General features: G+C 31.7%; 1 protein-coding gene across 3 annotated transcripts in view; it reads right to left on the minus strand.

Annotated features, from left to right (window-relative positions):
• LOC127719904 (uncharacterized) overlaps positions 1-26,828 on the minus strand; it is a 154,793-nt gene that overhangs the window by 85,544 nt on the left and 42,421 nt on the right. For all 3 annotated transcript variants that reach the window (XM_052226258.1, XM_052226259.1, XM_052226257.1), the window contains exons 21-28: positions 23,312-23,615; positions 19,007-19,100; positions 17,657-17,830; positions 15,034-15,113; positions 14,123-14,243; positions 10,879-11,067; positions 8,610-8,743; positions 3,853-3,915 (exon numbers count right to left, since the gene is read on the minus strand). In XM_052226258.1, the coding sequence (XP_052082218.1) occupies positions 3,853-3,915; positions 8,610-8,743; positions 10,879-11,067; positions 14,123-14,243; positions 15,034-15,113; positions 17,657-17,830; positions 19,007-19,100; positions 23,312-23,615 (1,159 nt within the window). The remainder of the gene's footprint in view (positions 1-3,852; positions 3,916-8,609; positions 8,744-10,878; positions 11,068-14,122; positions 14,244-15,033; positions 15,114-17,656; positions 17,831-19,006; positions 19,101-23,311; positions 23,616-26,828) is intronic.

Raw genomic sequence — 26,828 nt, forward strand, 5'->3', positions numbered from 1 at the left:
TTGGCGGGCAATAATTCTCTCTTGAATTTTCATACATTTAACATTGGCACCCTCTTTCTTTAAAAAATTATGAAAAAATAACAAGGATTTTATAGCATTTTCAAATATGACTATTTAAACTATAAGTAATAAGATTATGAAAAGAAAATAGGGATTAGCGGGCAAAATTTTTATTGGCACTAACATGGATAAAACTAGAGGATTCCGAATATCTGACAAAAAGTCAAAAACAAGAGTAGCGAACATCCTTAACCCAATCATATAAAATTACTTAAAGAATAACTAATCCAAGAATTCAAAATATAGAAAAATATTCAACGAGTGACCGAACAACACATTAATTCATGAATGCACATAGCGCATAAGTGAATTATCAGCATTGTTCGGTAACGATTGTTTTTGATATTTATATTCTTGGATTAGTTATTCTAATTATTGACCACAGACTTTTTAATGGAAATAAAGTAGAAAATGAAGTGAACTTTATCTTTTTCTACCCATTTTCAATTGTCTTGATGCAACGTCATGGACAAGGTCTTGACAACGACATCAGAGGAGTGAAATCATCAGATTTATTTAACATGAGAATTATAGGTTTTTATTTCACTGGGAAATCACAGTAATTCATTGCAACCAATGTAATAGTTAAAATTATCTTCAATGCTTATCTTTGTAAGAATCAGAGAATTAAGATTTTTCCCATTATGGTTGAAAAGTGGAAAGAAAAAACATCATACCAAACTTAAGTATGCAAATTTGTAATGAGTTTTCAAAAGACAGGCATATTCTTTTATCTGTCAAGAAGTAACTAATGATAACTTTTAATCAAAGACATAAAGGCTGTTAAAGCAATTGCTGCCTAGTTAATGTTTTGTGACTTTTACTTTTCATCCACCTGTAAAAGAATTAAACAGGAGTCTTGTCTAGTGAGAAGTAAGGATGTTTTAACTTTATATCAATAAAAGACTTATTAAGCAGAAAGTCATTTTTACAATTTTTACATTTCCCAGGGGGATGACACTGTCGTTTACCCAGCTTAAGGTGGAGGCAAATATATGTGCGGAAACGTAATACTCCTGAAGAAATCATAATAGATTATCCCCTTGTAGAGTGTTTATTACTGGGCAATAATTTACATGACAATCCATGCACCTGTCTTATTATCTTTAATGCTTTAATTTCAATTTTCATTATATTATAATTGGTTTAGATTTAACCATTCAGTTGATAATTTCAACTTTCGTGACGCGAGTGTTCTACCAAACTATAGGTTTTTTATAAAAAGAATCATTCATTCATACATACATATTCATGAAAGATTTTGAAGATGGGAGCGGCTTTTGAAATTTTCATGAAATGCGCATTAACTGTCGATTAACATGGGAACTGTCTTAAATAATTATGTAGAAATAAATATATATTTCAGCTTACTGGCAATATTTTTGGTATGCTACTTTGTCATCATTTCTTAAATCTTAGTCCCAAACATTATTGCTCAGCTGTTTTAAACATACAATATCTTTATGTGCCATTGTCATATAATTTCAAAAAAGGCCTGGTATCACAGACAGACATATGAAATTAAATTGTCATTTCACGAACAAGGAAAAACAGCTCCACATAGCTTTTTGTCTTACAGGAAACATGGTGAATATAAATGATCTTCAAGCACGAAAACATGTGAAATAAAATAACAAACACGTCGTACGAAAATAAGACTACCATCCGTGTCAAAAACTATGTAGGCTCATAAACTGGAAAGACGAGGATATCGGTTTCATCATTTGTCATGCATTCCTGTTTTTGACATCCAAATGGACGAACTTTTTTTTCAATCTATGAAAAAGAAAATTCCCAAAATCCAAATTGTTTGTGAATATCTCTTATTCTTAACTTGGCGTCTTTCATGTCTGGACGGGTCCATCTGAGATGAAATGGACCCATCTATCAGTATGAAACATCTATAAGTTGATAAATCTTAAGGAATTATGACAAAAAAAGAAAACGAACTTATTGTAATGTCTTTCTAAGTTCTAACACAGGTTTCGTTCCACAAAAATTATTTGCGCAAATAACATTTCAAGGTCAGTTATCAGGTTATGATTGTCTATTATTAGATATATATATATTGTTTTATTAAAGTGCACCCTGATATAACATGTTAATACAAATATGAAACATATTTTGTAATGTCGGCCAGCCTTCATAGGCTTATGATTCACTGTACTTCTAAAGTTCTTATTAGATACGAAATCCTAGAGAATTACAGGTAATTATTTTCATGCCAAGAGGGTCATAATGACATTTGGCACTGTCATATCATTTGTTTACAGAGTAGAGTCTATCAGTGTCAACTGCAATTTAGGAAACCCTTAATAAATAACAGGGCCCGTAATTTCAAGGAAGTATTCAAAACATGGTAAGTGTAATCAGAATGCGTAAACTGTGCTACTTTTAATTTAAAACAAATAATGCAAGATAAAAGAGGGACGAAAGATACCAGAGGGACAGTCAAACTCATAGATAAGATAAGATTACATTACTATAACGTGCGTAGTGATTTTACGATAATTTTATAAACTGTTAACAGAGATATATCTCGCCTATTTGTTATTTTGATAATGCAAATGTTGAAATTAAAATAGCAATACTTTAACATGTAAGTTATGCAAATATTCAAAGTCAATGAACCATGACTGAAGGTACAGGGCTAAACAATCTCCATGGAAATGAGATGTGCCAATGCTAATACAACTGCAAACCAAATACCATTGACTCTTCATAAGTCGTTCCCTTTAAACAAACCTAAACACAAACATTAACTTGTAAACTTTGTAAAAGTTTCAAAGTCAATGAACCATAATTAGGGGTTGGGGTTATATAATCTCCATGGAAATGAAACTGGCAAATGCCAATACATTTGTATATCGAATATCATTGACTTAACATTAGTGGTTCATCTTAAACTGAACTAATCACAAACTAATACATGTAAACTAAGCAAAAGTTTCAAAGTCAATAGACCATGACTGAGGGGTAGGGACCAAATATTCTCTATGGAAATAAGATGTGCTAATGCTTATACAACTGAATGCCAATTATCATTGACCTACCACTAACGGTTCCCCTTAAACTGACCTAATCACAAACTAATACATGAAAACTAAGCAAAAGTTTCAAAGTCAATAGACCATGAATGAGGGGGCAGGGCCAAATAATCTCATTGAAATGAGATATGCCAATGCTTATACAACTGCATACCAAATATCATTGACCTACCACTAGTGGTTCCCCATAAACTGACCTAATCACAAACTAATACATGTAAACTAAGCAAAGTTTCAAAGTCAATTGACCTTGACTGAGGGGGCGGGGCCAAATAATCTCCATGGTAATGAGATGTGCCAATGCTAATAAAACTGCATACCAAATATCATTGACCTACCACTAGTGGTTCACCATGAACTAGACCTAATCACAAACTAATACATTGTTGACGCCGTTGCCAACGCCGGAAACAGCATACCTATGTCTCGCTTTTTGACTCCGTAAAGATGAGACAATAAATGAACAAGAGCAACTACTTTCAAAAAGAAAAACGAATTAAAAAACATAAAACCGTATAAGACATTATTCAGTCAAATTTTATATATTTAATCAACAACTGACATGATTCGATATTTTAATATTTTTCAACAGTTTCAATTAATGTATTTCATTGGAAAGCATACATAGAATTTTTAAAATGACAGACCAGGTGTCTTCTCAAAATACTTTGGCTTGATCTGGGTCACAAAGATGGCTATATGCCATAGCATGAAAGCAATTGCTTTAAAAAATCTGTATAAATACCTTGTCTTCTGTTGATATATCTACACCAGGACAAATATTGATCAGTTCTGATGGCAAGATACTCTGAAAAAAGAAACAATGATATCAAGGGAGTCCTAATTTAGATCATTAATAATGAAGAAGACAACTGGTGCAAAAACTGTAAACCATCTACTTAGAAATTACTGAGTGCATTTATTATTGCATTTTTTAAGAGTAGACAAAAAAGTGAAATAAATTATTGCTATTTCAGGAAAATCGTCATACAGATATATGTATCAGATATCAGAATGTGAGTTCTTTTATTATGATATTAGCATTAATAAAAACCTCACAATAATTTTTAAATTTACAGTATCCCCTTATTTGAACTCTGGTTGATTATAAATGACTCATTGTCAATCATACCACATCTCCTTATTTCTATATTATTTCTGTTGATACTTTTCTTTTCATGTTATCCCATCAGGAGTGGATCCAGGATTTTTGAAAAGGGGAGCATAATTCCACATAATGGAATATAAACTGCTGACGGACAATTTTATACTAAAAGTTTATATATATCGTAAAAACATGAAACTTTTAATTTTTTTGGCAATCAAAGGGAAGCCTACACTGTCCATGATTACTGTATTCATCAAAAGAAGAATTAAATAAAACATGTGAATGAGACAGCAACCAAACAACCCAAAATACAGAAAAACATCATGAGGTCAACATACAGTCTTCAATAAAATATATGGTGGTCATATTAAATGAAAACTTATCAATAACAGAAGTTGTCAGTACTTTACAAGGATATCTGTTTGCAACTTATTCAGGGTTATAAACAAGAAAATTCTATTTTCTAAATATGAAAATAAGTCTTTATGTTGGCAATCTTTTTTCAATATTAAATTTCAAATCAATGCACCAAATACATCGCAGCTACCCACTCAAACTTGAATAAGAGTGACCAATAAAGCAAAAATGTTTCAGCTGAAAAAATATATCACAGTTACTGAACTTTTCATTAATAAAGGTGAAATAATATGAAATAATACACTTCACCTGTCATTGTAAGATTAGTATTTGATAAAATAGAAATTTTAAAAAAGGTATTAAATGTAAGGAGTGATTACTTGCCCAATTATTTCATGATGATATAACAAAACATAATAATTACCCTTAACATCTAAAAAGCTTTGTTCACAGCAGAGATAGAATTTAGTGTAATGACACATTCTGTGATGTCATTATTAACAAGGACAAGAGAACAGGATTGTGAAAAAGATAATGGAAACATATCACCAGCCATCTGTAACACAGATATTCTAAGATATGGTAATATATCAAGAACCGATTCTGTTAACATTTTGGATATAGTTTCTAAAACTGTTCGTAAAAACTGTTCTCATGGTCGTAGAAAAAATCGCAATCAAAGAAAATTTCGGACCAATCATACCAATATTTCGGACCTAATTTCTATTTCAAAAAACAACGGCAGACATTATCTGTTAACAAAGCTCTGTTCATTACCGGTTAATAAGTTAAATAAAATTTTAGAGGATTGCAACACAATTTCATATAGCAGTCCTAAGTATGAAATCGTTCAAATTATAATGGCATATTGTTATTCTAAACTGTTTCCCAAAATTGATCGCCCTGAAGATCATAAAAAACAGTTTATTAAATTTAAGTATGTCAATAAAGGTTTTGATTTTGTAAATATTGCCGGTATTTTTAACGACCATTCAGTTAAAGAACAAATTCCGGGATATTTTGATAATACTGAGCTCCCTCTTATTTGTTATATTTACAAGAAATCTTCCCCGGAAATTTGTGTTTAATTATAGCCAATTGTGTAAAGATGTTAATATCAGTGAAATTACACCTACTTCATGTAATTGCAGTAATTCCGAATACATTTATGGACCCATTTCCCATGTTATAACAGGAGATCTTAACATCATCGTTCAAGACCGAGAGTTAAAATCATTCCTCAGTAAAGGACCTAAATATCGTCCCCCGTCAATTATTAATTGGAATGAGTGTCGTAATATCATCCACGACTCACTCCATACTTACTGTTTGAAATGGATAAAACGGGAAAAAGCTGACAAAAAATCTTTGGACTCTTTTTTTAATTCAGTAATGAACATAGTTGATATACGTATTCAACATTTTAAAGAACATTTTACTCTTAACAATAACCACAATAAACCTATTTCTCGTATCAAACATAAACTAAAAGAACTAGCCAAGGAATTTGTTTTTGTCCCGGCCGATAAAGCTGCTAATAATATTATTATTGTTTGACGTAAATTTTACATTGAGGTTCTGAAAAAAGAAATCACCAATTCACCAACATTCCAACTGACTCCATTTTCAGAAAACGACATCTGTAACAAACATAAACTTTTAGCTACCGCTTTACAAGCAGAACCAAATACAATGAAAGTCCCAACTATGTATTGGCTTCCGAAGCTACACAAAACACCTTACAAATATAGATTCATTTCGTCTTCAAGCCATTGTTCCACTACTAAATTGTCTATTCTTCTTACCAGTACACTTGGTACAATCAAAAACCTGATAATAAATTGTTCAAATAAGGCCTTCGAAAAATTGTGGAATTAATTACTTTTGGAGTGTCAAGAACTCGTTGGAAGTACTTGATAAATTACATGCATATATTGGCGATTTTGAATCTGTTCAAAGTTTTGATTTTTCTACCCTATATACCACATTGCCTCACATTCTCATTAAGAAAAAATTCACACACCTAATTAAATGGGCATTTAAAAAGTCAGAATGTGAATATATATGTTCAAACTCTTTTAGGTCATTTTTTAGTAGCAATAAACAAAAAAACTATGTCAATTGGACATGCTTTGATACTATATATGCCCTTGAATTTTTACTAGATAACATTTTTGTTCGCTTTGGAGATTCCATATATCGTCAGGTTATCGGAATTCCAATGGGGACTAACTGTGCACCACTTATTGCGGACCTTTTTTTGTATTGCTATGAGTTACAATTTATGACAAAAATCAACAAAGACCCATCGAAACAACATCTGATACACAAATTTAATAATACTTTTAGATATTTGGATGATATTTTGGCTCTCAATAATGACGACTTCAGTATGTATACTAAAGAAATTTATCCTGTTGAACTTACTTTAAATAAAGCTAATACTAACAATTAAAGCTAATACTAACAATGACCACTGCCCTTTCCTCGATCTTGATATCTATATCATTAATGGAAAGCTTAATACTAAAATATATGATAAAAGAGATGATTTTTCATTTCCTATCGTTAATTATCCATTTTTAGATGGTGACGTTCCCTTGTCACCATCTTACGGTGTTTATATATCTCAACTTGTACGATTCGCTCGTGTATGTAACAATGTTTTAGATTTTAACGAGAGAAATTTATGTATTACTGAAAAATTATTACACCAGAGTTTTCGATATCACAAACTAGTCAAAACATTTACTAAATTTTATCATCGGTATAAGGACATCATTCGTAAATATAGCTCAACATGCAGACTTCTTATACGTTCAGGTATTTCACATCCAATTTTTTATGGAAATATTCTTTATAAAGCACAAAAATGTCAGTATTCACCTCTGAAGCTAACAAAACCTTTAAATAGACTTATAAAGAAGGGATATAGTTACGATACTGTTGTCAGGTCATTAAAGATTGCATATTTTGGCGTTAATATTGATTCACTTATAGGGTCTTTGCATCGGCACTAAACACATTTATTTAAAAACCAGTTGTTGGCATGACACGGGTTATGTTCTTCTCATATATGTTATGATGGTATGATACTAAACCCCTAACGGGAAGGATTGTGCCTGATATTCATATGATGAAGACATAATCTTTCAATCAGTTTAATTGAAGTCTGGAGCTGGCATGTCAGTTAACTGCTAGTAGTCTGTTGTTATTTATGTATTATTGTCATTTTGTTTATTTTCTTTGGTTACATCTTCTGACATCAGACTCGGACTTCTCTTGAACTGAATTTTAATGTGCGTATTGTTATGCGTTTACTTTTCTACATTGGCTAGAGGTATAGGGGGAGGGTTGAGATCTCATAAACATGTTTAACCCCGCCGCATTTTTGCGCCTGTCCCAAGTCAGGAGCCTCCAGCCTTTGTTAGTCTTGTATTATTTTTAATTTTAGTTTCTTGTGTACAATTTGGAGTTTAGTATGGCGTTCATTATCACTGAACTAGTATATATATTTGTTTAGGGGCCAGCTGAAGGACGCCTCCGGGTGCGGGAATTTCTCGCTGCATTGAAGACCTGTTAGTGACCTTCTGCTGTTGTCTGTTCTATGGTCGGGTTGTTGTCTCTTTGACACATTCCCCATTTCCATTCTCAATTTTAAGGTTTGTGCCAATGACAAATGAACAATATTTGTGACAGCTCTAACACTGATTTTCCTAGGATTGTGGCAACAACAAGGGGAATATACCTGTAGCTATCTCTAACACTGATATCCAACTACAATAAACAAAATTATAATCTGTCAACTGATTTCTAATTATGTTTCTTTAAACAAGCTAAAAGGGACACTCTCTGGATTAAACAAATTCTGATTTGTTTCTCTCAGATGAATCAACTCCCATTGGTTCTGTTGCCAGGAACTTAACTATGTCAACTCACCCCCCTTTTTTGCCAATGTCTTGGGCTAGTTCCCTCTTTGTCAATGTCTAGGTTATACCTTGTTCTGACTGGAAGTACAAATAACAATACTGACTTACAGGTTGTAATAGAAGTCCCATATAGATCATCTCTAGATAAGCATACAAGTGGTTTATATCAACTTCAGATGATGATATCAAATAGTGATGTAGTGGCAGTCCAGCATGGTCAACCATGTGTAATAACTCCATTTCTATACAAAGAAAAATTAACAATTATTCAGAGTGCCTTTACTAAAGAGAATTCCAGCATGGTCAACTATGTGTAATAGCTCCATTTCTATACAAAGAAAAAATAACAATTATTCAGAGTGCCTTTACTAAAGAAAATTCCAGCATGGTCAACTATGTGTAATAGCTCCATTTACATACAAAGTAAAAATAACAATTATTCAGAGTGTTGAAGTTACTTTCAGAAGCAAATTACTTTATTGCTGATTAATTGCAATGCTCAGGTATTTGTCAATAACAATGAAAGGTGTGATGCCAAATACAATATTTGTAAAATGTGAAACAGCTGATTCATAAATTTCTTGGGTTCCTGTGAAGCAATGCCAATGGATCGCATGCTTTTTCGGTAGATTGTTGACCAAAGTTAAAGTTACAAGATTGAGGTTGTTGTTTCCTCTATTCTGTTGGAGATATTTTTTACAGCGAGATACAGTTGTTTTTCAAACCACAGCAATATCTTCTTCATAAGGCAAATGTAAGGTGGTCATACAAATAAGCTATGGATATATATTGATCCAATACCTCACTGACTACAAACAACTTCAGACACAGTTACATCTTAGCATAGGAGAAAACCTATCAAGCCTACATCAATTTAAATGCATTATAGATCATATTCTAAAATGTCTTATGAGAAATGATAAATATTGTCAAATCTAATAGTTAAATTGCTACACTCGCTTAAATTATTTATACATTGTACTTGCAAACTAAAAATTTCAAAGTAAATCCAAAAGTTCAAAGGAAATTTAGAGGTCCTTAAATGGGCCAGAGGTTCACTTGACAATAAGAATTTCATTCCTTAGTTATTTTTCACTTTTGCAAACTACTGATCCCAAATAATTTGTTTAAAAAATTTGTAAGGGTTCTGCGGAACCCAGTGTCTCGCCTACTTTAGCTGTTAATCGCAGGCTTAACAAAAATGAGGAAAAAAATTGATAAAAATATTCCTCTCTATACTATCTTTTGATTGTAAGTAGCTTCTGTCCAAGTTTGGTAAAAATCCAGGATAATTTATGAATCTAATAAATGTTTTAAAAACTTAAACTGCAGACTGTATGTAATGTTGACTGGAAGAAAAACTAAGTCAATTTATAAGTAAAATACAGAAAAAATGGAACAAAATTTTATCAAAATTTCCTTCTTGATACTAGCTTTTGATCATAAACAAGCTACTGTCCAAGTGTGGTACAAATCCAGGATAGTTTAAGCAAGTTGTTAAAATTTCAAAAACTTTAACCACAGAGTGAATGTAATGTTAACTGGCAGAAAAACTAAGTCCATTTATAAGTAAAATACGGAAAAAATGGATTTTTTTTTTTACAAAATTTACTTCTGGATACTATCTTATGATCATAAACAAGCTTCTTTCCAAGTTTGGTAGAAATCCAGGATAGTTTAAGAAAGTTATTAAAATTTCAAAAACTTTAACCACAGAGTGAATGTAATGTTTCCTGGCAGAAAAACTAAGTCCATTTATAAGTAAAATACGGAAAAAGTGGAATTATTTTTTTACAAAATTTACTTTTGAATATAATCTTATGATCATAAACAAGCTTCTGTCCAAGTTTGGTAGAAATTCAGGATAGTTTAAGAAAGTTATTAAAATTTCAAAAACTTTAACCAGAGTGAATATTTGTGGACGCCGCCGACGGAATGTAGGATCGCTATATCTCGCATTTTCGACAAAAGTCGAAGGCTCGACAAAAATACCATTAAATCGAGAATAAAATATTTTCTGCTTCTAGGAATGTCTATTAGATCTGCAAATAATAAGCTGCTAGCTTGAATTCATTGACAAAAAAAATGATTACCATGTGCAAAAATTACAAATTTAAAATTTACATGGTTTAACAAACAAATAAAATTTCATTTGAATTTGCAGATTTTAAGAGATAACTTCCCTTTTTTTCAAAATCTTTCAAAAATTTCAAAGGACTCAAAATTCAAATGGCAACTGCCACAAAGGGATTCAACTATTAAATATTTAAGACTGATGTTTGTAGAATATCTTACAATAACAAAAGTATGTCACTAAAGCTCTAATCTTATTGAAGAAGCATCAATCACATTGCAAATGAATTATGCTGTAACTTACTATGTCCTGGGCATATAAAGTGGACATTTTGTTTTTCTATATCCATTACTGAGGTCAATGAAGGAAATCGCAGATTTTTCAATTCAAATTTCTCTGGTAAGAGACACAGAAACTGGCGATGGTTGCTATAGAAACTAATCAGTTCATCACTTGACTGGTCTCTTAACTGCATCATTTGATTTTCTATAACTGAAATAAATATACAATAAATATAAGTCTTGCACAACACAGATAACCAATGCAAGATGTGTAATACTGCACATACCAACTTGGCTAGAGGTATAAGGGGAGGGTTGAGATCTCACAAAACATGTTTAACCCAGCCGCATTTTTGCGCCTGTCTCAAAAAGAGGAACGAAAGATACGAGAGGGACAGTCAAACTCACAGATCGAAAACAAACTGACAACGCCATGGCCAAAAATAAAAAGATAAACAGACAAATAATAGTACAGATGACACAACATAGAAAACTAAAGACTAAGCAACACGAACCCCACCAAAAACTGGGGGTGATCTCAGGTGCTCCGGAAGGGTAAGCAGATCCTGCTCCACATGTGGCACCCGTCTCAAGTCAGGAGCCTCTAGCCTTTGTTAGTCTTGTATGTTTTTTTTTAAATTTTGGTTCATTTATATGTTTCAGAGTTTAGTGTGATGCAAGTTTTGCTGAACTAGTGCACATTTTTGTTAAGAGGCCAGCTGAATCCCACCTCGGGGTGCACTGTTTTCTTCTCTTTGGTAGGTTGTTGTCTCTTTGACACATTCCCAATTTCCATTCTCAATTTTATTAATCATTATATTGATACTTATTTTGTGTCCATCATTTTTTATTCACTTTGTGAGTGCCTTGGCCCAGTTCATATATAACGTCAAGGAAAAAATCTGTTTATTCCTATTATATTCAAGTGGACACATATTAATTTTAAATCTGTCTGGCAAAGTCAAGTGACATACGGCTTGTTAAAAGTTATTTTGCTTACTAAATCTATCAATAAGAATACAAATCTTCAAATCTAATTTGGTTGTGGAAATCCTGTACTATAATTATTATGAAGTTAAATATTCTTCTAAATGCCTTAATCATAAGTTACCAAGTAGGATTAATAAAGCTAATTTGCATAGACTTAATTCAACATTTGTGCACTTTCTCCATACATTTTCAATGTCACAATACTAAAATCATTACGTCACAAAAAAGCATATTATTCAATGACATCATTTACCCTGATTGACCTTGGGACATCTGGTGTAACTCATTCATAAAAAAAAGGAACTCCAGATTGGTTTATAGTGCATAACTTTTTGTTAGGAATTGATGTGTTCTGCTGTTGTTGTAACTAAATACTCAATGAAGCAGGTGTTCAACAAACAACATACCTGCCAACTTTTCAAAATCTCAATGCGGAATATAAAGCTGAAGAGGACCTAACATATCCTTTATATATGTCATGTATTTAATGATATACCCGGTATATGTTGTGTACAAATTGTAATGTTGTACAAATTATGATTTGTACAGAATTTTTGTACAAGTTATCAGTGTTTTATGAACTGCTTATCACAAATGGATGATACAAGTACATAGTCTTTTGTTTCACATATTTCTGTCATATTTCCATGACTACATGATACAGTCATATACTGAACATTGATACAAAAAACTTTATAAGAACACAAAAACACTTTTTATAGATATAATTTTGGTATAAGGAGAAAAATAAAAAATAGAATTTAAACCATTCAGGTGTCCTTGTTTCCAGTTTTAGGACAAGGAAAATAGCACTAAATGTTAGGTTAAAGTATATTAATTTGAATTTAAGAAATTGAACTGATAAATTTTAGAAGATAAACTTTTATCACCTGGTGCAAAATAGTATGTGCCAAAAAACTTATAACTTGTACAAAAACCCTGTACAAAGTATAGTTTGTACAAACTTACATCTTGTACACAACATATATATAATGATTTGAATGAAAATAAACATGCTTTAATGTCTTTTTCACTCCTTTAAATGTATGCTTAGTTTTAATTATATAATTTAATATTTAAGATTTTCACAAATTACTTTTTAAACTATATATATAAAATTATGAAAAGAAAAATAAAGATTAGCATGCAAATTTTTTGAATGGCACCACATGGACAAAACCAGAGGATTCTGAATATCTGACAAAAAGTTTGAATAAACTGCTTTGCTGAGCGCAGCTGGATATATCCGCAGAGGTCCAACCCTGAACAGTTGGGGCAAAAATGGACACAATATTCAAGCTTGATACAGGTCTGAATTTGGATTGTAATTAAATATTTGACATATTACAGGTTTCTGAATAAATGTAGTCAAAGAACTTGAAATTGGTTATATGAATTGAATTTATATTCAATTAAAGATCTCTTTCTGTTGTGCAATACACTGTGCTGTTGCGCAATACTTAGTAAATCTGTTGTCAGACTATAAAAAAATAAAGTTCAATTAATTCTCAATATCATATTAGAAATTTATGAAAATCAAAAGGGAGCTTACATCAATAGATATAAACAATTCACCAATGTTTCATGAGAATTGCTGACAGCATTTTTGAGTTTTATTCGGAAACTGGAAAATCCCCCCTTTTTTAATGAATAAAACCCCATAACTCATAAAAGTAAAATGTAAAATTTATAAAATTCTAAAGGGAGCTTTCATCAATAGATATAAACAATTCACCAAAGTTTCATAAGAACTGCTGAAAGCATTTTGGAGTTTTTGTCCGAAAACTGGAAAACCCCCCCTTTTTTTTAATAAAACCCTGTAACTCAGAAACGTAAAATCTAAAATTTATAAAAATCAAAAGGGAGCTCCTGTCAACAGATATAAACAATTCACCACAATTTCTTGCAAGTTGGTGAAAGCATTCTTGAGTTATTGTCAGAAAACTGGAAAATCCCCCTTTTTTTAATGAATAAAACCCCATAACTCGGAAACGTAAAATCTAAAAATTTATAAAAAACGAAAGGGAGCTCACGTCAATAGATATAAACAATTCACCAAAGTTTTATGCAAATTGGTTAAAGCGTTTTTGAGTTAATGTCTGACATGTTGACGACGGACGGACAGACAGACGGACAGATGGACAACGGTATACCATAATACATCCCATAAATGGGCGTATAAAAAGACAAGCAAACATCCTTAACATCTGTTATAGATGAAATTCCCTATTAATTGGGAAAATTGGCAGATCTAAAACAATCCATTTATCACTTACAATATCCAGGTATATTTTCCACAGAACAACTAGATGTATCCTTGCTAGAACCAACCATTGCTAATCCCAGATGATCGTAAACTCTTAGTGTCTCATCAGCTGTACAGTCCTCTTTCTGCTCCTGTTGATTTCAAAAACATATGTAAATTCAGAATTCATTGCCCGGTTTTTACTATTGAGATTAATTAAGTATCACAATAATAAGAAATCGCATTCAGGGCTTATGGTCATTTTGTGTCCTGAAAGTTGAACAATCATAAAAACTGTTAAAAGTGTTTAGAAAATTGTGCACAATTCATCTTTTTTTGAAAAAGAGAAATACCTGGCATGAGTAATGGTTTATCCTCTCCAGTACTAGAGACGAAATTTCACATAACATTTCATTGTATAAAAGAAAATTACCATTACCAGAAGTAAACCAATCAAATTGTCACCCCTTTTTTGTAGAAACACCAGGGTTAATTTCATAAAAATGTCAATTCAACGAAATATTTTTATTATTGCTTTTTTATATGAAACCGGGTGTGATGTACCATGTTTTGGTGGTATTACACCTATAATTGGAAAATTGTGAGCACAACAGATACAACAGTTTAACTTTATATTTGATGAGACTATGAAATAACTATAGGATATCTTCTCTGAAATAATCTATAGTTGTGTTGCTGTTCACAAATATTCCACAAAGGAAATATGAATTGAAGGCTATGTATATTTTTTTCATTTTTGTGAAAAAGACATATATTATGATGAAATTGTTGGATCCAGCAATGGAAATCTTGTTATTTTTCATCTATACTTTTTTTATTCTATGTATTTCTCTTATTTTCTGTAAAATTTGAAGTAGTTTTCAGTGGGCAAAAATCAATGCTTATTTTGTGATGTATATTCACTTAAAAGTATATACTTACATCGCTGAAAAAATCATAAGGAACGGGTAAACTGCCAACTTCTTCACAATATATTGGCCAATCAAATTGTTTACCATACTCTAAAAATAAATGTGAAAAAAGTCTTATTTTTCAATGGACAAAATCTATAAAATATTGTAAAGTTAAAAGTCAAAATTGTTAATATTAGAAACAACCCTTTTCTTTAATCTAATCTAATTCATAAATATTTCATGTTTGGTCAAAGCTAACTATAGCTACAAAAAACTGTCAACTTTTGAATACACAAAGTGCCGTAAATATTGATTTCTTATATGTTTATTGGAAAACAACCTCTTCCAAGGGCTGGAAATTTTCCCCAAAATTATTTTTTAAGTAACAAGAGTGCACACGCTGAAATGTCTCCCCTTCTTTACTAATCATTGATATTATGTTGATAGTCCTAAATATAAAGCTTTATTTCAACTGTCACATAAACTTAACATTAACCAAGTATACTAAACATTGACCACTGAACCATGAAAATGAGGTCAAGGTCAGATGACACCTGCCAGTTGGACATGTACACCTTACAGTCCTACCATACACCGAATATACTAGACCTATTGCTTATAGTATCTGAGATATGGACTTGACCACGAAAACTTAACCTTGTTCACTGATCCATGAAATGAGGTCGAGGTCAAATGAAAACTGTCTGACAGGCATGAAGACCTCGCAAGGTACGCACATACCAAATATAGTTATCCTATTACTTATAAAAAGAGAGAATTTAACATTACAAAAAATCTTAACTTTTTTTTCAAGTAGTCACTGAACCATGAAAATGAGGTCAAGAACTTTGGACATGTGACTGACGGAAACTTCTTAACATGAAGCATCCATATACAAAGTATGAAGCATCCAGATCTTCCACCTTCTAAAATATAAAGCTTTTAAGAAGTTAGCTAACGCCGCAGCCACCGTCGCCGGATCACTATCCCTATGTCAAGCTTTCTGCGACAAAAGTCGCAGGCTCGACAAAAACATTCACATCATTGTTATTTTTATATTTTCTTTAATTTTCCAAAACATTTGAGAGAAACTACCATGACTAGGATACCAATGATTTAAAAAACAACTGTTATGTATTTCTCATTTCACATAAATATCTATGTATTTCTCATTTAACACAAATATCTATGTATTTCTCATTTAACATAAATATCTATGTATTTCTCATTTAACATAAATATCTATGTATTTCTCATTTAACATAAATATCTATGTATTTCTCATTTAACAAAAATATCTATGTATTTCTCATTAAACATAAATATCTATGTATTTCTCATTTAACAAAAATATCTATGTACTTCTCATTTATCATAAATATCTATGTACTTCTCATTTAACATAAATATCTATGTACTTCTCATTTAACATAAATATCTATGTATTTCTCATTTAACAAAAATATCTCATTTAACAAAAATATCTATGTACTTCTCATTTAACATAAATATCTATGTACTTCTCATTTAACAAAAATATCTATGTACTTCTCATTTAACAAAAATATCTATGTACTTCTCATTTAACAAAAATATCTATGTATTTCTCATTTAACAAAAATATCTATGCACTTCTCATTTAACAAAAATATCTATGTATTTCTCATTTAACAAAAATATCTATGTACTTCTCATTTAACAAAAATATCTATGTATTTCTCATTTAACAAAAATATCTATGTATTTCTCATTTAACAAAAATATCTATGTATTTCTCATTTAACAAAAATATCTATGTATTTCTCATTTAACAAATATATCTATGTACTTCTCATTTATCATAAATATCAATGTACTTCTCATTTAACATAAATATCTATGTACTTCTCATTTAACATAAATATCTATGTATTTCTCATTTAACAAAAATATCTCATTTAACAAAAATATCTATGTACTTCTCATTTAACATAAATATCTATGTACTTCTCATTTAACAAAAATATCTATGTACTTCTCATTTAACAAAAATATCTATGTACTTCTCATTTAACAAAAATATCTATGCACTTCTCATTTAACATAAATATCTATGTATTTCTCATTTAACATAAATATCTATGTATTTCTCATTTAACAAAAATATCTATGTACTTCTCATTTAACAAAAATATCTATGTATTTCTCATTTAACAAAAATATCTATGTATTTCTCATTTAACAAAAATATCTATGTACTTCTCATTTAACATAAATATCTATGTATTTCTCATTTAACAAAAATATCTATGTACTTCTCATTTAACAAAAATATCTATGTACTTCTCATTTAACAAAAATATCTATGTATTTCTCATTTAACAAAAATATCTATGTATTTCTCATTTAACAAAAATATCTATGTATTTCTCATTTAACACTTCTCATTTAACATAAATATCTATGTACTTCTCTCTATGCATTTCTCATTTAACAAAAATATCTATGTATTTCTCATTTAACAAAAATATCTATGTATTTCTCATTTAACAAAAATATCTATTCATAACAATGGTATGATACAAACTTCATATTAATTGATTATACAAGGCCACATGAGACATGTAATGTATCTTCAACTTTTGAATTATTAAATAAATTTAAATAATTACTATAAGGTTCCTGTAGATGAATAGTCTTGCCAGTCAGGCCAGTAAGCTTGTGATGATTAGCATCCATCCAACCTATAGGATGTATATCCGTAGAGTCCGGAGGGCATACATAGTCATAGGAGCTAGTCCAACCATCAAAGTGTATCACGAATGAGCCGTCTGTGTTAATGGTTTCTAGAAATACAAAAATCAGATATATCAATTTTATTTTTTACCAGTTTTATTTAGTTTTATTTAGCTTAATAAGAGCATAAATTTATTAAACAGATTTATGTCTCGTCTCATTTGCAGCAAATTCAAAAACAATAATTTGATAAACTGTCATATTATACTAAATGTATTCTGGGAGTGGATATTACTTTTTTGTAGTTGGTAGATTCTTTTATACAACACTGAGCTTGGTGGTATAAAATGATTAAAACCACACATCAATTTGATTTTCTCATGCATTTTGACATCAATTTCAGTTGATGTGTTTGGTAGCAGATTCAATTATGAGTCTCCTTGGTAATTGACAACAGTAATTGTTTTATATATTATAAAACATGGCATCTTCAAATCCATTCACAAGTGTATGCTCTGAATTGTCCTAACCATACACAGTAGAAATCAATATGAACATAAATGTATTCCTCTTAAGCAACTACAAAACTATGTGCCTGTATTTATTGTTTCATTTGTGAAACAATAGGGTTATTCAGTTTGGTATTACAATTTTTCTGTCAAAGATTTTTGTTCTCTCAGGACATTTTGGTTACCTCCATCAACAAAACCTGTTTTTTTTGTTCAGAAATGCCCTGAATATAGACAAACTTGTTGTGCATTGTATCAACAAACAAAACCAATAAATATGTGGGAAAGAAATAAGAAGATGTGGAATGATTGCCAATGAGATAACTCTCCACCAGAGACCAAATGACATAGAAGTTAACAGCTATCGGTTACTGTATGGTCTTGAACAAGGATCAAAACCTATACCACATACTGTGGATTCATTATTATTCGTTGGATACCAATTTTCGTGGGTTTCGTGGGTACAGGTTAACCACAAATTCAAATGTTCAACGAATTACAAATTTTCCATAGACTTTGTATGCAGAGATTGACAAAACAACGAAATCAAATATCCACGAAACTGCAAGATTTCCTCGATCCACGAAAATTGATACCCACGAAAATAAATGAATCCACAGTAGTTAAAGTTATAAAAGGCCAGAAATGACAAATGTAAAACAGTTCAAACAAGAAAACTAGAGGCCCAAATTTTGTATAAAACATTTAAAGAAAAACAAATATGATGTCTTTTTATCCTGTATCCTAAAGGTCAGAGGTCTTTTCACTTGTACTCACGAACAGTAGCAACACAATAAAAGTTTGGTGTCTTTCTATCCAAAGCTTCTAATCTCATCCCAGGTTTTACTTCTGTACTTTGGCCTGTTGATTGCTACAAAAGAGTACAATTAGAACATATATCAAAAATAACAAGAAATGATTGTAACAGGATGCTGTTACGAAGTCTCCCAAACGAAGCTCCCATAATTTGTAATTCCCATGGTCGCCTGACATTGAGCAAAGTCCAGTGAAAATTGGTTTGGTCCAGTAAAGTTATATGCATTAGTGATGCCTGGGGACTAACCCTGTATATCATTCAAATCATCTTGGCATGACAAACCAGAATATATATGGTTTAGGGGTGGGGATCTTGACCACTTACAAGATATTAGAACTTTCTTAAATGGCATAGGGTGGGGGTGACCCCTGGGGACTAACCCTGTATTTCATTTGATTTGCTTTATCATGACAAACTAGAATATATATGGTTTAGGGGTGGGGATCTCGACCATTTACAAGATATTAGAACTTTCTCAAATGGCATGGGGTCGGGATGACCCCTGGGGACTAACCCTGTATATCATTCAAACCATCTTAGCATGACAAACCAGAATATATATGGTTTAGGGGTGGGGATCCGGACCATTTACAAGATATTAGAACTTTCTCAAATGGCATGGGGTCGGGATGACCCCTGGGGACTAACCCTGTATATCATTCAAACCATCTTAGCATGACAAACCAGAATATATATGGTTTAGGGGTGGGGATCCGGACCATTTACAAGATATTAGAACTTTCTCAAATGGCAGGGGGTCGGGATGACCCCTGGGGACTAACCCTGTATATCATTCAAACCATCTTAGCATGACAAACCAGAATATATATGGTTTAGGGGTGGGGATCTTGACCACTTACAAGGTATTAGAACTTTCTTAAATGGCAGGGGGTGGGGGTGACCCCTGGGGACTAACCCTGTATTTCATTTAATGGGTTTTATCATTTAGAACATTTTCGATTAAAAAGATTGTGTCTATCACAAACGGTTTTCAATTTATAATCATTTGAAAATTTAAAAAAATAAAATCCCATAGGGTTCTATAGTAAAACCCTCTTTTGTTTTTGCCCCTCAAAGTACCCCTTTATAAACCCCATTGCACAAACAAAACCCTGATTGCACCATTAGACATGTTAGTCTAACATATTGTGAAACCCTAAGTTAATCTGACAAGTGGTTTTGGAGAACGGGTGCGGACAAGTTCAAATTTAAAAGCGGCGGAAGAGGAAGAGGAAGAAGAATAATAATAATAATAACTGAGCAAAAACAATAAGTCTTCCAAACTTCGTTTGGGAGACTTAATTACCACTATGTTTTGTTATTTAAAAAGATTTTCATGATATTTTGACTTTGGCAACTCATGTAGCCAGTTCTATAAGTTTTGTGACTGCCGCAGAGTTTGCGAAAATCGTCGGTCCTGTTGGTCATGATCCCCAAATGAGGCTTGGATCGGTATTTTGATTGCTAGCTGCGGTCCTGATGACCGATGCAAAAACAGCGGTTGCAGTGCCTATGTCGGCACATTTTTACATAGGTCATCAGATGAACCCGCGGCTAAATCCGGTACTAGTTTCCAAATTTTATTATAAACAAACCAAGGAGGCCAGCTACATGTGGCCTATCAAATTTGTTCATGGAGCCGTCCCTGTAAACGATCGGCAGTGGAACCTTCCGATGAAGCCAAACATAAAAAGGAAGCAATATGAACAGGAACGAATAAATACATTATTAATTTTATTTCAGGATAAAATTGACAGATTTTGTAGGACCAGCAAAAATTTTGAAGGACTGACATATAATCTTGCTTTGTCAGTCCCATGACTGACAAGTCAAAAAAAGTTTTCGCGAACTCTGCTACAGTCTATTAACATCTGTATGTGTTGGTATGGTAACCTTGTTTTCTTGCTTTTAAATTGTCTTTATATTCTTTCTAATAACAACTTTCAGATTCCACCTTTTACTTTATTGGTTTGGTCTCTTTTGCTTGTTATCATTTGAATTTACATGTTGCCAGTTATCATTTACATTTACATTTTGATTGTTATCATTTACATATTGATTGTTATCATTTACATTTGATTGCTATTATTTGTTTTTACATTTTGATTGTTATCACTTACATTTACATTTTGCTTGTTATTATTTGCATTTACATTATGATTGTTATCATTTGTATCTACATTTTAATTGTTATCATTTACATTTACATTTTGCCTATGATAATTTACATTTACAAGTTGCCTGTTATTATTTACATTTACATTTTGATTGTTATCATTTACATTTTGCCTGTGATAATTTACATTTACAAGTTGCCTGCTATTATTTACATTTACATTTTGATTGTTATTATTTGTATTTACATTTTGATTGTTATCATTTACATTTACATTTTGATTGTTATCATTTACATTTACATTTTGCCTGTTATTATTTGCATTTGAATTAACGTTTTTGTCTGTTATCATTTGAATTTACACTTTGCCTGTTATTATTTGAATTCATATTTTGCCTATAATCATTTGAAATTACATCTTGATTGTTATCATTTACATTTACATTTAGATTGTTATCATTTGATTTACATTTTGCCTGTTGTCATTTACATTTACCTTTTGCCTGCAATTATTTGCATTTACATTTTGATTGGTTATCATTTGAATTAAATTTCCATTGTTATAATTTACATTTACATTTTGCCTGTTATTATTTACATTTACATTTTGCCTGTTATCATTTGAATTAACATTTGATTGTTGTTATTTGAATTTGAATTTTGCTTCTTATCATTTGCATTTTTATCTTCTTTTACATTATTGCAAATTATAGTATTTGTTGAAAGAAATTCCATTTAAAACTAGCTATAGTGTGACCATTTTAACAGGGGACCTACAAATATTCTACAGATATATTGTCTTTGCAATAATCCATAACTTTAAATAAGATAATAGGTTGAAATTACTGAGATTAAATACCAACAATAGGGCAAAACCAGAGTTGAATACCAATTTTCTTGGATTAAGGTAAACTCCCGGGGGGGTTACTGACTATATTTCGGGTATAACTGTGCCGACAAAACTTGCCAAATCATACCCTGTTCTAACCAGAAAACATTGAAAAATATACCCTGTTCTAGACACGCTCTGAAAATGTATACCCTGTTCTAGACCGTATAAAATAGATGCTGTTCTAGACCCGGGTTCTAGACTGTATCTTAAACAGTTAAATAAGCGATCCTGTTCTAGTTAAGCATATCTCTTCATAAGAGTACATTCTAGGCTTCAATGTCAGCACATTTTGGAAATATTGTCAAAAAATGATGATTTAGTGCATTTTTCAGACCTAAAAGCTTGAGGAAACCCTTGGCCGCAACCTAGGTTGCCAAAAGTTGCCAATGATGATATTGAATCCCTAGACACAAAAACTTTCTGGTTCAGAGTTGGATGCGAAAGTAATTATGTTAAAATCTGTTAAGAATTATTGAAATTAGACCAAAATTGACCTTACAACACAAATAATGCATACTTGAGAGGTCATTTCTTCATCATTTTAAATATATAATGTGCCAAAAAGAAGTTATTTTGTATAAAAAGTTATATCACAACAATTTCTATTTGAAATTTGTAGTATTTTGACCTGATTAAAAAAACATCAAAATCTTAGGACAAAATTTAAGCCTATGTGAACTTACTCATTCGAAGTTTACCTATACATGTACCAATAAATCCCTGAAAAATTGGCATTCCTTAAAAAAATTAAAAATCCTTAACCCAGACTAAGGAATCATAGCTTCGCACAAGGAAGATTATCCTACTTTGGATTGAGTCAGTTTGTAAATTATTTCTTGATTGCAGATATTTAACAATAGATTTATACATTATATTAATCTTTATCATCATTTGGTTTATTTTCATTTTGGAAAACCACAATTTAGTCTGCAAATAGATTTTACTCTTTGTTACTGCAAATCTCTTCAAGAATTAACAAGCCCTGAAGTTTTAACATAATAATAACAGACTTTCCGGTGTCCTAGCAATCTCTTTGTATTGGGGTGGGGATTGTCCTTGTAAATATTGTTGTAAATATGTTAGTGACACATCTCCATTAATCCCGATAAGGAGTGTACACGATTTCCACTGTACCCTCACAGGTCTCCAGGGTTGCTCCAAATAACGGAGGAATCTACCAGTACATACATACAAACATGAGTATACATTCATCTTCTAAATAAAGTTGAAGGACTATGTAGATCTAATAAACCTCACCGTATGTCCATGAACCATGATAACAGACTTTATGCCAGCTGACTTAACACCATGGTAAACTAATACTGGTATATACAACTTTGTCGGCAGCTTCAATTCGATCTGAGCTTCACCATTTATTGTCAATTTCAGTTTACAAAACATATTGCTTTTTTCTGTGGTTGGCCATGGTGACATTGCAAAGTTAACAGTCTTTCCAAGTGGGTCTTTCTTGTAAACTTGTTGCACTTTTGAATCTTCTGGATTTTTAACTTGGCCTGTTTTGAAGGAGTATGACAGTACTGTACCTTTCTGAACCGATGTTCTGAAACAAGCCAAATCCATATATATATATATATATATATAAGAGGGTGTTGATGAGGTTTTTCAGAATAGTGATTAATTAGCAAATAGTTCAGAATACAGGGCAAAAATATAAAGAATGGAGAATAATGGGGTGCTGAAATATACAGAATGGAGAATAATGGGGTGCTGAAATATACAGAATGGAGAATAATGGGGTGCTGAAATATACAGAATGGAGAATAATGGGGTGCTGAAATATAAAGAACGGAGAATAATGGGGTGCTGAAATATAAAGAATAGAGAATAATGGGGTGCTGAAATATAAAGAACGGAGAATAATGGGGTGCTGAAATATAAAGAACGGAGAATAATGGGGTGCTGAAATATAAAGAATGGAGAATAATGGGGTGCTGAAATATAAAGAATAATGGGGTGCTGAAATATAAAGAATGGAGACTAATGGGGTGCTAAAGTATAAAGAATAGAGAATAATGGGGTGCTGAAATATAAAGAATGGAGAATAATGGGGTGCTGAAATATAAAGAATGGAGAATAATGGGGTGTTGAAATATAAAGAATGGAGAATAATGGGGTGCTGAAATATAAAGAATGGAGAATAATGGGGTGCTGAAATATAAAGAATGGAGAATAATGGGGTGCTGAAATATACAGAACGGAGAATAATGGGGTGCTGAAATATAAAGAACGGAGAATAATGGGGTGCTGAAATATAAAGAACGGAGAATAATGGGGTGCTGAAATATAAAGAATGGAGAATAATGGGGTGCTGAAATATAAAGAATAATGGGGTGCTGAAATATAAAGAATGGAGAATAATGGGGTGCTAAAGTATAAAGAATAGAGAATAATGGGATGCTGAAATATTAAGAATGGGGAATAATGGGGTGCTGAAATATAAAGAATGGGGAATAATGGGGTGCTGAAATATAAAGAATGGAGAATAATGGGGTGCTGAAATATAAAGAATGGAGAATAATGGGGTGCTGAAATATAAAGAATGGAGAATAATGGGGTGCTGAAATATAAAGAATAGGGAATAATGGGGTGCTGAAATATAAAGAATGGAGAATAATGGGGTGCTGAAATATAAAGAATGGAGAATAATGGGGTGCTGAAATATAAAGAATAATGGGGTGCTGAAATATAAAAAACGGAGAATAATGGGGTGCTGAAATATAAAGAATGGAGAATAATGGGGTGCTGAAATATAAAGAACGGAGAATAATGGGGTGCTGAAATATAAAGAATGGAGAATAATGGGGTGCTGAAATATAAAGAATAATGGGGTGCTGAAATATAAAGAATGGAGAATAATGGGGTGCTTAAGTATAAAGAAAAGAGAATAATGGGGTGCTGAAATATAAAGAATAGGGAATAATGGGGTGCTGAAATATAAAGAATGGGGAATAATGGGGTGCTGAAATATAAAGAATGGGCAATAATGGGGTGCTGAAGTATAAAGAATAATGGGGTGCTGAAATATAAAGAATGGAGAATAATAGGGTGCTAAAGTATAAAGAATAGAGAATAATGGGGTGCTGAAATATAAAGAATGGGGAATAATGGGGTGCTGAAATATAAAGAATGGAGAATAATGGGGTGCTGAAATATAAAGAATGGAGAATAATGGGGTGCTGAAATATAAAGAATGGAGAATAATGGGGTGCTGAAATATAAAGAATGGAAAATAATGGGGTGCTGAAATATAAAGAATGGAGAATAATGGGGTGCTGAAATATAAAGAATAGATAAAAATTATATAAAAAGTTAAAGAATAAATAAATGAAGAACCGCTGTCCAGAGACTCCAGACCAGGGGTTCCAAAACGGTCATATTTTCTGGACAAGTCCGATAAATTATATAAATGACTTGTTGTGCCAAGCTTAAGGCTGAAACAGAAATTTTTTAAAATAGTTCAGAAAAAAAATTGAAGTTTATGTGATCTTTTTGACCCGACCTTTTGCCTTAAACAGCCACACATTTCCGGTCATATAAGTGACATGAGTTATAATTACTATCAACACAAACCCTACTATAGTACCCTCTCATTACAATCAAGGTTAATTAGTTCTCTGACAGCTGATTTTACCTGTTCAGGCGACAGGTAAACTATTTTGTACCGGACATTGATCGGTCTAGTATTAAAAGTTTTTTTCTTAAATTTCAGCGGTTTGCATGTAATTAATTTAATCAACAAGATTCAGTTTACCAGAAAACGTATATAAGTATGATTTGATGAAATTTAAAAAGGTAGTAATAAAGATTTTAAGTGAAAAATTGTCAGAACCACGTTGTTTGAACTAGTACACTTGTGCGCATGTGCGCAGGTGTGAGATTTAATTATGCATTCGAATTTTCAAAAATGCTAAAAATATCATTGATACCTATATCTAACGTTCATTACGAGTCTTTTCCTGTAGAAATAAAGCGAAAAGAGCTACTTAAACTCAATCGTGCTTTGTAAACGTACACAAATTTTACGTATCCATCTCTGCTCCGTGTTTTACCATCGTCAAGTCAACATCCCTTAATAGGAAAAGTACTTTTTAAAAACGAAAGTGAAGTTATTGACAGCATAATTTTGCACAAATAAAGTCTCTTATACAGATTTTAATACGCTGATGTTGCACACTTCGAATGGCGCACTGTCAATTAAACAGTTAGCACCAGAACATCGAATTTATATTAAAAATCAAGTCAAATACCGTTTTTGTGTCAATCATAATTCATATGATGCCCAACTGATTACTATGGTTGCCTGCTGTTACTAAGTCTTAAGGGATTAAAATCGGGATAAGACAAAAAAAAGGTCCGGCTGGCTCAAATATTTTTTGAAAGCCCTGGTCCAGACCCGCATATAATGGTTTATAATTGACAATATAAAACTTAAACAAGAATATGAATCTATAGGACATGATGCCCGCTGCCACTATTGTATTTCCATGTTCAGTGAACCGTGAAATCACAACATGTGTAATAAGTTTGTCTTTTGATGAGCTAAATGTGTTGTATTATTTTCTATTGAAACAAACATGCTCAAAAAGGATAACATAACATAACATAAAATTTATCAAGTTTATAATGTAAACAGGATAATTTCATATTTGTTATTTTTGAACTGTGAAATCTTTCAATATTATGAGGGAAGAGTTAAATTTGACTATTCACTCTCATAAGAGGAGTAGTCTCCCTTGAAATGGGTCTCATAAAA

The sequence above is a fragment of the Mytilus californianus genome, unplaced genomic scaffold, assembly GCF_021869535.1.
Source record: "Mytilus californianus isolate M0D057914Y unplaced genomic scaffold, xbMytCali1.0.p SCAF_11, whole genome shotgun sequence".
In the NCBI taxonomy this organism is placed as follows: domain Eukaryota; kingdom Metazoa; phylum Mollusca; class Bivalvia; order Mytilida; family Mytilidae; genus Mytilus; species Mytilus californianus.